Source organism: Rhineura floridana, chromosome 5 (assembly GCF_030035675.1).
Source record: "Rhineura floridana isolate rRhiFlo1 chromosome 5, rRhiFlo1.hap2, whole genome shotgun sequence".
In the NCBI taxonomy this organism is placed as follows: Eukaryota; Metazoa; Chordata; class Lepidosauria; order Squamata; family Rhineuridae; genus Rhineura; species Rhineura floridana.
Window position 1 is genome coordinate 180,567,411 of NC_084484.1, and position 12,632 is coordinate 180,580,042.

Sequence of the window (12,632 nt, forward strand, 5' to 3'; positions counted from 1 at the left end):
CACTGGGAATCCAGGATGATGGGTGTTAAAAACAAAACAAGGCTTCCCAAGTTCTCCAGAGCCTGGTTCACAAGCTCTCACCTCAACTCTTGGCAGGCTCTTTCTGCTAAGTTCAGCAGTTGAGACAGCAGCTGGGAGTAGGCTTCTGGCATTGTTTCCATCAGGTCTCAGCGGTTATCAGTGCCTGTTAAGGGCTCACCTACATTACATGCCAACATTGGCTGCTGCTGTGTTGTTTTTTTCCAAAGAGAGATGTAACGCAGTATCCAAGATCTGGAGCTGCAATCCAAGCCTCGCCTCTGCCTTGAACTCACTTGACAGCCTGAGGCAAGCCACTGGCTCTTAATCCCCAGTCTGCAATAGAGAGGCAACAGTACTGGCCTATCTCACAGGGTTGTTGTAACGAATCCCGAGCTGCTGCTTGTGAAGTGCTTAGAACGTCCCAATGCAGCCGTGTTCCAGGGGGATGTTGGTGTTCCTTGAGAGCTTATTGGGGGCTCCTCAATGTGAAGCCTGGTGTCCTGGCCAACCCCGTTGGATTCAGACTGGCTCAGTGCTGTGTTATGACTACTCAAGCTAAGACATCGGCACAACAATTAGACACCCTTTGGACCCTTTAAATAAGCTCAGGGTGGGATTTGTGCGGGGAAGGTTTCTCTGAACAGGACCACATGAGCAAACAAGAACTCCTACAAACAGGTTGAAAAGCTGGCAGTATCTGTTTGTGCCTGTGTACAGATAGTCCCAGAGGGCAGGACACGGAGTAATGGGCTCAAGTTACAGGAAGCCAGATTTCAACTGAACATCAGGAAAAACTTCCTAACTGTTAGAGCGGTATGACAATGGAACCAATGACCGAGGGAGGTGGTGACTCCCCTGCTAGGAAAGGTTACACAACAGCTTTTCAGTTTAGAGAAAAGGTAAGAGAGTGACGTGAGAGAGATGCCAGGATCAGAGGAGGGCCAGGATCTGTTCTCGATCATCCCAGAGTGCAGGACACGGAATAATGGGCTCAAGCTGCAGGAAGCCAGATTTCAGCTGAACATCAGGAAAAACTTTCTGACTGTTAGAGCAGTATAGCAATGGAACCAATGGCTTAGGGAGGTGGTGGGCTCTCCAACACTGGAGGCATTCAAGAGACAGCTGGACAGCCACCTGTTGGGTGTGCTTTAATTTGGAGTCCTGCATTGACCAGGGGTTGGACTCGATAGCCTTATAGGCCCCTTCCAACTCTATGATTCTATGCATATACATGGTGTGCAGAAAGTGGATAGAGAGAAGTTTTTCTCCCTCTCATCTTATTAAAATTCAGGGATATCCAATGAAGCCGAACACTGGAAGATTCTGGACAAAAGAAAGGTCTTATTCATTCAGCGCATAGTGAAACTATGGAATTTGCTTGCACAAGATGGACTGATGGCCACCAATGTGGCTTGCATTAAAAGATTAGATCAATTCATGGAGGATAAGGCTATAAGTACTGACTAGCCATGTTGGCTATGTTGCTCCACTCTCAGAGGCAGTATGCCTCCAAATACCAGTTCCTAGGAATCACACGTGCTGTTGCGCTCAGATCCTGCTTGTGGGCTTCCCACAGGCATCTAGCTGGTCTGAGAAAACAGGATGCTGCATTAAATGGGCCTCTGGCCTGATCCAGGAGAGCTCTCATATATTCCAGCTGTCACCAAACTCATACCCTCCCAAAGTTTTGGATTCCCAAGTCCGATCAGCCTTGGGGTTGATGCAAGCTGGAGTGCAACACGTCCTGGCAAAAGCTGGATTATGTTACTACTGATTCAACACCGCTACTGCTTCTGCTTCTTCTCACATAAGCTAAAACCAAAACCACAACACCCATGCACAAGAAAGAGGTACCAGCAGATTCAGGGGAACCCCCAAATCTGCAGATATTAAAAAACAAAACTTGAGAAAAAGATTCTAAGATTGCACTTTCCCACCATAACCACCCCAGAATGTCAGGTATGCTTTAACTTTGATTCCTGCACGGAGCAGGGGGTTGGACTCAATGGCCTTACAGACCCCTTTCCAACTCTACTTTTCTATGAAGTCAGTAGCCTGGAATGATGAGCGAGTGAGCGGAGGGGTGGGGGATATAATGGAGTGGGTGGTACAGGAGGGCAGAAACACATAGATATATGGAAAAAACAATCTCATTGTCTGGATAGGTCACTTCCTGGCTCACACTGAGAGGCTATTTTTAAATGTTCCCAGGGATGGCAAAAAAAGCTGTCCATAAGCATCAATTAGTTAGAAATATAAAGAACTTATATCAAGGTGTAATGTAAAGAACTGGGAACACTTTCTTTATACACAGACCCCCCACACAAAAAAAACCCCAAGTATAGCAGCAAAAGGAAGAGTCCCTGCTGTAACACAGTTCTTATTTACTGTGATTTTAAAATATTAAAAAGTACCTGCTAACGCAAATGCAGTTCATTGTCCCCAAATTGCAGGTTGGAAGGGACAGTTGTTGAAGAGTGACATACAGCAGCTTTCCCAGGGCGTTCAACTAACTTCTAGGTGATTTTTCTTCTTGCAGACCAAGAGCAGACGTTGACTGAAACGTCTGCAAAATTTTTAGCAGGTGCCATTAGAACAAGATCTACAGTGGTACCTTGAGTTTATGATGATGGATTCTGGATATTTTAATTTTATCAACCAGCATCCTACATAACTGCTGGAATTTTAGTAGGATAATTTAATTAAGCTGCATATCTGCTTCTTAATGTTTTTGTGTATTCCAGTTGCAATGGCTTGTGGCTAATGCAAATAAAGGATTGGATTTGACTTACAGCAGTCCTGCAGTGTAGGTCATACTGAAGATCAGATTCTGAGCGGTTTTCAACAACCCTGCAGTGTTGTCCAGGGGTACTGGGACCCCTACTGAAGGTTGGGCAGTTGGGATGAAGGGAGTACAGCTCTGCACTTTATCCATTGCTTCTATCTCTCACTGCAAATTGGGCTGAGAGAGTAGCATGCAACAACCCTGCAGTGTAGTTCACTGTTATACCATAATAGGATTGTGCTGAGAGAATGGTTTATAGCACCCCTGTAGCTTGCAATAGTCCACTGCTACTTAAATTACCTCCCACCCCACACAACTTCCTCATGGCCCAAATCAAGCATTTAATTGCACGGAGAACCCTCATGCATACAGGCTGCATTTTTTTAATAAAAAAAATGCTCCTCAAAACAAACACCCAACTTAGAGCAGGGGCTCTTGCCTTTCATGCTTACTTCCCCCCCCCTTCTCTGGCACAGGTAACACACAGAAACCAGGATATACTGCAACATTTTGTTGTAGAGCACCGCTTGTAAGTACTAATGGTGGCAATAATGATCATTCCCTCCAGCAGCAAACTCAAGTGGTGAGCGCTGACAGGAGTTGAAATGAGGCCAATGAGACTAGGGATGGGTGAGAAATTCAATTCAGTTTGCATTTCAAGCCGAATCTTATCAAATCTGCCCTTTCTGCAACATGAGAACCGTAACACAGTCATCCTTCCAAATTCGCAGTTCACCAACCAACGTTGACAAAAATGCATCTGTTAGGGGAACATATGCATAAACATGAATATGCAAGTGAAAACCTACAAAGATGCATTATATGACAAGAAATTGCTTGCAAAAATTTGTACATTAGTGAAAACTGCCTATATAAATGTGTTTATTAAAGAGAAATTCGCATTAAAATGCTGGAGAATTTTCATGAGGGTTTCTTAATAAAAAAAATTCAGAGATTGCTATCAAAATGTGGAGAACTGAAATTAAAACTGGAAAAATGAGAAACTGAGAGAATCGAAATGGACAGATCTCCCATCCCTAAATGCGAGCAACGCATGGTAGGTAGCCATGCAACATTCCAGGTCAGGGTAGAAAAAAAAGCAGAAGAAGGGGGCAGGGAGGGGGGAGAAATGAAATAATCGGATGGCAGAGGGCATGGCTGGCTGGCACCCTGTCCAGGAGCACTCCTCTTAGGAGGCAAGGATACACTGCAACATCTTGTTGTAGGTCCCCCTTGCAATAACTGTCCAGGCTTGGAGGGTCCAACTTTCGCCCTATATTGATTGAAAGTGCGTCTTAGGAAATATCTGTCACTCCTCTGTGGCTGTGCACTTGCGAAGGAAGTTCGACAGGGTTGGGGAATTTGCCTTTCCAAGACGCTCGTCGAACATTGTTGATCATCCCGTTGCACCCCTAAGAAACGTCCAATGAACGTAGTTTGGAACCTACCATCACAATCTCATGAGCCAACAGTACTGCATTCATCTTACTCTTTGGAATGAGGACGGGGACCGTCTCTCTCCACTTTAAACACAAGTTAATTGGGAGGGGAGGGGTCAACAGAATTCAGGTCCTGCTTGCGGGCTTCCCAGGGGCATCTGGCTGGCCACTGTGAGAACAGGATGCTGAAGTAGATCAGCCTGATACAGCAGGGCTCTTCTTATGTTCTTACCAGACCAAGAGACACTGGGCGGTATCCATTGTGAGTCCTACTCAGAGTAGACCCATTGAAATTAATGGACATGAGTCACTAAGGCCCCTTAATCCCAATGGGTCTCCTCTGAGTAGGAGTATCATTGGATACAACCCATTGGATTGCATTCAACTAACTTTCACTCAGAGTCGAAATCGAAATGGACTGCCTTCAAGTCGATCCCGATGTATGATCACCCTATGAATAGGGTTTTCATGGTATTCAGAGGTGGTTCACCATTGCCTTCCTCTGAGGCCGAGAGGCAGTGACTGGCCCAAGGTCACCCAGTGAGCTTCATGGCTGTTCGGGATTCAAATCCTGGTCTCCTAGGTCATAGTCCAACACCTTAACCACTACACCACACTGGCTCTCATCACTCAGAGTAGATCCACTGAAATTAATGGACCTAAGTTAACCATGGCTATCAATGCCAATGGGTCTATGCTTTGAGTAAAAATTAATTTAATACAACCCACTGACTCCAACTTTGTCTGAAGGATATCCTCAGTTGGTTGGCACAATCAGCACAAACCATATATTCCCCTCTCCCACTCCAAGATATGTTTGGAAAGGGGCAATGAGGAAACAGGGTCTTTCTCCCGTGGCCCGACTGTGGGATGCTTTCTCCAGGGAGGCTCACCTGGCACTGACTTGGGTCATCCTTGTAGATCCAAGCAAAGACATTCTCCTAGGCGTTTGGACAGGTGCTAACACTTTTTGATGTTAATTCTTACGTGGGTGGGGTGGTTACTTAATGTTACTGGATGCCGATTTTCTTTTTCTGTATAAATGTTTCACTCTAATGGATTTTTCATTGTATATTTTATTTTGCATGTTATTGTCCCTGTAGTCATCTTCTGGACTCCTCCTGGCAGTGTGATGCGATGTCAAAATCAAATTAAAAAGGACCAAAGGTCAATGGTGTTGCACTTTTATGAAGAATATGTGCTGCTGCTTCCATTAAATGCTGTGTGACAGAGTGGCCACAACAGCACTAGAGCATCAGAACCAAGGTTCAGATTTCTGAATCAGCAGAAAAAGGTGCCAGGCACTTTAGATTTTTAAAAAGCCAAAAACAAAAAAATAATGCCCTGATGCACAATGGTTCAAAGAGTCAATTCATCTTCCACTGTCTAGGGCTTCCCTCTGACTAAGGCATGATTAATCAACATTTCATCATTTCCTTGGCTGGTTGAGAAGTTGACCACAGGGCTTTTAAAAACGATGACAACGATTAGTATTTCTCCTGCAGAGGCGCAACTTCCCTCCACAATTTTATATTTAAGCCTTACCTCTCCTCCACCAGTTACAACCCTTTTGAGGGCACATACATAGGACTGCACTCTTTCAGACCCTCCCCCCCCCGGTGTGACAGCTGTGGTGGCAATGGCACCCTTGAGGTCTTGCCCCCTTGAGGCATTCCCCTGGCATGCATGAAGCCCCTGAGCCCTGTCACTCAATGCATCCTTGGTCATGAGGTGGGTGCCTTTTTCACCCTTGAAAAATATACCAAGCTGAAGGAGGAAGTTGGAAGAGTGACACTCTTTCCCACTTCCTCTTTCAGCTCTATGTGCTTTTCAAGGCTCAAGTTAATTCTACTGGATCTAACTTTCACCCATATTGCTTGGAAAAGTGAAGTCTGTATGCACACATTTTCTCTCTTTCTGTCTTGGGGGAAGGGGCTGATCCAGAGGGCAGAAAAGAAGTGGCCAGTGGCACCAATGTCACCGGCTCAAAAACCCAACTATGCCCACAGGCCTAAAAAGAAATCGGCAACCCCTGTCGTATCGGCAGACTAGCAGCACAAACCCATGCACCTTTATTTGGAGGTAAAGTCCTCTTTATCTAGGCAGGCTTATGGCATCTGCTCACTATTGCTGCTCACTATTTGGCTGCTATTTTTAATTGATTGGTTTTACTTGCTCCTTTATACATTCTTTTTGCATATTGCAATTTGTTTTTGTTGTTGACTGCCACGGATGCCACACAGAAATGCAGAATATCAATCTAAATTTAAATAACCAAGTGGGCTTACTCCCAGGTGAATGTGCACACATGCTTGAGACTAAGCCCAACTGAACACAGTGCAACTTGCTTCTGAGTTCACTTATGGAAGATTGGCTGCATGGGAAAATCATTCCCAAGAGCTCCAATATATACCCATCCATATGTTCAGGTGATCAGATTAAGACTCTGCTCCAAGGAGCAGGGCTTACTCAGTGGTGGCACCCATTCTGTGTTATTGGAGGGAGAGGGTGCAATCAGAGAGCTGGTCATAGCCTTCATAACTTGCTCAAGAGCATCCAAACACCTCAGACTGGCTGCTTTTGACACGTGGATGATGGGTCAAGATCCAGAGTATAAATCTGGTCAGAGTATAAAACTAAGCTGAGAAAGTGGATAGTGAGTTCTCATAAAACTGGAACTCAGGGCCAGACAACCAAAGTTGATAGATTCAGGACAAACAAAAGAACTTCACCTAATAAAACTATGGAATTTGCTCCCACAGGAGGCACTGATGGCCACCAACCTGGATGGCTTTAAAAGAAGGTTAGGCAAATTCACGGAGGATAAGGCTATCAATGACTATGTTCTAAGGAGGCAGAATGACTCCAAACACCAGTTCCTGGGGATCATACGAATAAGCCTACTGGATCAGGCCAATACCCATCTAGTCCAGCATCCTGTTCTCAGTGGCCAACCAGATGCCCCAATGGGAAGCCCACAAGCAGGATCTGAGCACAAAGGATGGCAAGTGGGGAGAGTGCTGTTGCCCTCATGTCCTTCTTAAGAGCTTCACACAGGCATCTGGTAGGCCACTGCGAGAACAGGATGCCAGACTATTTTGGTCTCATAGAATCATAGAATAGTAGAGTTGGAAGGGGCCTGTGAGGCCATCAAGTCCAACCCCCTGTGCAATGCAGGAATCCAAATCAAAGCATTCCCGGCAGGTGGCTGTCCAGCTGCCTCTTGAATGCCTCCAGTGTCGGACAGCACACTAACTCTCTAGGTAATTGATTCCATTGTCTTATGGCTCTAACAGGAAGTTTTTCCTGATGTGCAGTCAAAATCTGGCTTCCTGCAACTTGAGCCCATTATTCCGTGTGCTGCACTCTGGGACAATCGAGAAGAGATCCCGGCCCACCTCTATGTGACAACCTTTCATGTACTTGAAGAGTGCTATCATATCTCCACTCAGTCTTCTCTTCTCCCGGCTAACCATCCAGCAGGGCCCTTCTGAAGTTGTTAATTTATCACTTACTGAAGTGCCCCGAAGCAACTTACAATGTGAAAACAGAAACATTAAACCAAATATATGAATAAAACAAGAACCTGAAATGCTCATCCGTAAATATATAAAAAGCCAGATCTCGCCCACCCCACTAAAAGGACGAGCACAGAAGAGGCCATTAGACGTACCTGATTATCCTCCAAATTAAGGGCAGTAAGGCCTGGGTAAATAACAATGTTTTTGCCTGATGCTTAAAAACAGTTGATGATGGTGCCAGGTATGTATCCTTGGGAAGAACATTCCACAGTCATGGAGCCAACACTGAAAAGGCCTGACTGGTCCAGTCCAGCAAAGCCACCCAGCTTGAAGTACATGAAATGGTATTTACTCACATCCTTCCTTTTGGACCTTGACTGATCCTCCCTCTCACTTCCCAATGGACTATTTTAGATTTTAAATTCCTTGGGAGCTGTGACCCATCTCTGTTGCCTGAGTAAAATTCTGTAACCTGTCACAGACAATGAATGTGCAATACAAAAATAAATATCAATCTCTTCTTACATCGAAGGCAGGACATTCTAAAATCCAGCATTAACACCTGCTTTCTTCGCTTGCGGAGACACTAAACGTTGCACCAAACCCCAGCCAAGACCTTTTTTTAACCCTTGCAACTTCAATCCAGATGGGGCAAATTGACACGTCTGGGGCTTATCTCGGAAGAACAAACCTTTTAACCTCTTCCCAGCTTGGTCTTTAGAACAGGGAGTTCCCTTTTCACATTCCAGAATCCCTTTAATCCTACCATGGGCATGATTTGAAACAAAGATCCCAGAAACAGCCTCCCACACCCCTCTTTCCGGAGAGCCTGGCCTGTCGGGGAGGAGGTGAAGAGAGCAAGAGAGAGAGAAAGAGAGAGAGAGAAAACAGAGACAGATGTGGGGAAGGCTAAACAGCAGGGAGAAGGAGGAAAAACAGAAGGAGCAAGGTTTGAAATCAAAGGCTGGGCACTGGAGGCGGGCACTGGAACTCCAGCTGCTGATCATATTACTTGCAGCCGTGGCAATTGCTAACACACACTTGGAAGGAGAAGAATCACAGCCCAGAAAGGGCTGGGTAGGGAGGAGGGAGACAGAAAGAAACCAGTGGTTAAAGATACATAGGAAGCTACCTTATACTGAGTCAGACTTGCTAGACTTCCTAGCTTTATACACACTCACTGGCCGCGGCTGGCCAGGGCTCCAGACTGGAGTCTCACCCAGGCCAGCCACAACTGGAGGTGCCAGGCGTTGAACCTGGGACCTTCAACATGCATAGCAGATCCTCCACCGCTAGGCTGTGGCCCACCTCCAAAAGAACATAGAGAATTGCCTTACGCTGAATCAGACCCTCCAGTATCGCCTACGCTGATTGGAGAGGCTCTCCAGGGCTCCAGCCTGGAGTCTCGCCCAGGCCAGCCATAACTGGAGGTGCCGAGGGTTGAACCTGGGCCCTTCTGCATGCAAAGCAGATCCTCCACCGCTGGGCTGCGGCCATACAGTCAACCCCATTTGCCTGGGGAAAAGAAGATTTTTCACACATTGCCTACTGTCAAGCCCACAGCCAACCTTGCCTTCCCGATGATGGGCTGGTTGGTTCCCATCTGCACTGTCACCAACGGGTTTCTCCACACATGCACCACAACGAGGCACAAGAGAAGGGTTGTAGCTCAGTGGCACAGCACCTGCTTTGTCTACAAAAGGTCCAGATTCAATTCCTGACGTCCCCAAGTAAGGCTGGGAAAAAACCCTGTCTGAAAGCCTGGGGAGCTCTTTCCCGCCTGTGTAGACCAACCTTTGCCATGCCGGTGCCCTTCAGGTGGTTTGGACTACAACTCCCATCAGTCCACGCCAGCTGGGTTATAGGAGTTGTAGTCCAATATATGCAGAGGATACCAGCTTGGCAAAGACTGGCCAAGGCCAAACTAGAAGAGCTATGCTGCTTTCTCATGTTCCTAGTCCTGGTGTGGCAGAGTGAACTGCACCGCTGGAAAGGAGAGGTGCCGCTTCTGAATGCTCCCTCAAGTGATGGCCACCAGCTAAAGGAGTTTCAGACAAATTCATGGAGGAGAAGGCCATCAACGGCTACTAGCCACAATGGCTATGTCCCGCCTCTACTGTCAGAGGCTGTACTGCTTTGAACTCCAATTGCTGGGAATCGCAAGTGGAAGTGCTCTTGCACTCTGGTCCCGCTTTGGGGCTTTCTAGAAGTGGCATCTGACTGGTCACTGTGAGAACAGGATGCTGGACTACACGGGCCACTGGCCTGATCCAGCAAGCTTTAAAAAGCAATTCCCTGCAAGAAGAAAACAAAAACATATTAGGTCAGGGATGCTCAACCTGTGGCTTCATGAACCAGGTGCAAAAATCAAAACAAAAAATATACCCAATTTCCAATGCAATAACATTAATTGCATTTATTTATTTATTTGGGTCCATAGCTTTCATCAGATTCTCAAAGGGGCCCATGGTCCAAAAAAAAAAAAAAGTTAAGAACCATTTCATTAGGAGAAACTATTCCAGACTAATCTTCTCCTTGCTGTGCTAGATTCACTTGCTCAGAATCGCAAAAGTAAGGGAATACTAAACATGAACTGCAACCTCAAGTGGTGCAGTCCATTCCCCATCTCAGGACTCTACCACCTCATTCCTCCACACACTGGATTTTAATCACTTGCAGCTACCTGGCTGAAGTGCCCCTACTAACAAGCATTTGTGTTTTGAAGCGATATACACAGTTCTGCAACAGTCCATTCACACATGGAGGTCATTGCTGGTTGTGCAAACCACCAGACCTGCGGTGGGTAGAATACAGGGACCTCCAAACACAAGTTTGTCCTTGCATGTTAATTACACACTCTTTTCCTTCTACTTTTCAAACTGTACACTTTAAATAACTTAGGAGTACAATTCCCTCCCTCCCCACATGAGGATCGGCCCTAAGAAGTCCAACAGATCCCACACACGTGTCAGCACCATCTGAGCTGCACCCAAGAGCACCGAAATCTAAAAAAGAATAATCAAAGTTTCTTCACTCTGAAATGTTTCAAGCTCCCCACTCAGCGGGCCAGAAAGTCCTTTAATTTGGAAGTATCTTAAACGTTGGAGGGAAAAAAGTCCCATAAAATAATAAAGAGTTTTATTTCCGAAAAACACACAGCACAACAGCTCGACCAAAACAGATCCGCCGCACGCGGCATCCTTCCGTTTTGATCCGCTCACTCGATTGCAGTTTCTCTGGAAACCGACCCTTCAAGTTGCAAAGCACAGACAATCACGCTTGTTATCTCTTCCCCCCCCACCCCCAATGTGGCAGCATGGGTCGATTAAAACCGATTTCTTTTCTCCATTGGAAGGATGAAAATAAAAGAGACCCAGGTAACTAACGCGGATGGTTAGCATCCAGACAAAAAGAAAAGATACAGGTCATCCGAACGTCTGAAGGTGTTCACTAAGGGAACCTGGCGATCCTCCCGTTCCGTCTCAGAAAACGAACGCCGGAGCTCAGCGGGCAAGACGGGGCAACTTTTCATGATGCGCACCTTTGTCTCTTTGAGCTTGCAACCGGGAGGGGCGGTCTCCTCACCCTTCCCTCCCCCAGCGCTTAAAGCGTCCACCACGGCGCGAATCGGAATTCGCATTCGCGCCGTTTCGGCGTCTGGATTAGCATCACTTTTTTAAAAAAAGAGAGAGACAGAGAGAGAGGTCTGCAAAAGCTGAATAAAGAATTGAAAAGTTTGCAAGCGAGAAGACCGCCACTCACCTCTTTTATTTTCTTTTTGAAATGGAGGAAAGATTTCTCGCGTCCTTCCTCCTCGAATCGGCAGCGCCTCGGGAGAAGTGGGAGCCGCCGGGCCGAAGCGGCAGCAATTTTCAAACCAGCCGTTCCGAAAGAACGCGGAGCTTTGCTTCTGCCTTGCAAGGGAAGTCCCCCCCCCCAGCAGCGCCTTACAGAAGTGCACCGAACCCACCAGCTGCCGTGGCTGGGGCAGTCGCTGCTGCCTCCGCGGGCGACAGAGCCGGAGCGGCTGCACCGCGGGCCTTTTTAAGTCCCCAGCAGCCGACCTGGCTCTCTTTCTCCGTCGGCGCACAAAACACGCCCACCCCGCCACCCCCCAAGCCTGGCTCACGGCACTGCCTTTCACCTCCGCTGGCTGCGATCACCGCCCCCCCTCGCCCCCTTCTCCTCCCCCCGCACCGCTTTGTAGGCGCTACAATCCCCTCCTCGCCTCCATCTCCACCCGGGCGAGCGCGCGCTCTGTGCGAGCATGTACCGTCTGCCTCCCCAAAGGCACCAGCTGAAGAGCAGCCGCCGCCGCAACAGCAGCCCTCTCCTTCCCCCGTCCTCTCCTTCCCGCTGCGGGGAGCGTCTCAAAAGTGCAACGCTTCGTCCGGCGCGTCCGACGGAGGGGCCCGCCAGCTGCGGGCTTCCGCTGCGGCTGGATCGCGGGGAGAGGGAGCGAGCGTCTCCCGGCGAGCGCGTGGGTGTGTTTCGGGGTGTAACTTTGCAGCCTCCCTGCAGAAGAAGGGAAGCAGGAGGTGGCTCCCCCGCTCCGCCCCGACTGTGGGGAGGGAGGTGGATTTGTGGGTTAGGAGCTGGAAAGAGGAAGGGGGCGGGGAGGGAGAGAGAGAGGTAGGAACTTGGAACAGCTGAATGCATAGAAGGGAACATCTGCTGGAGTGGGGAGGCGAAAGGGGGAACGTCTTGGCTCTTTTCCAGGGCCCCCCAAAAGGAACAGTTTGGAGAAGGACAGATGGGGCTGGGGAGGAAGAATAATGGAGCAATCCTTCAGTTTTCATTCAGTTCAGGGCTGTATTCAGTGCCGCTTGCTAAAGAGGTTTGCCTCCCCGGCTAGCCCAAAGTCTC

The 12,632-nt window shown here is 47.7% G+C and overlaps 1 protein-coding gene across 4 annotated transcripts in view; it reads right to left on the minus strand.

Annotated features, from left to right (window-relative positions):
- Positions 1-12,241, minus strand: part of TSKU (tsukushi, small leucine rich proteoglycan) — a 35,063-nt gene extending 22,822 nt beyond the window's left edge. The window contains exon 1 of one of the 4 annotated variants that reach the window (XM_061629033.1): positions 12,040-12,241. Coding sequence is in view for 2 of the 4 variants with exons in the window: in XM_061629031.1 (XP_061485015.1) it covers positions 11,308-11,406 (99 nt within the window). In the remaining 2 variants the exon portion in view is untranslated. Of the gene's footprint in view, positions 1-11,152; positions 11,183-11,307; positions 11,422-11,528; positions 11,797-12,039 lie in introns of those variants that run through there. The other 3 variants (XM_061629034.1, XM_061629031.1, XM_061629032.1) reach the window with 3 other exon arrangements.
- Positions 12,242-12,632: the final 391 nt, after the last annotated feature.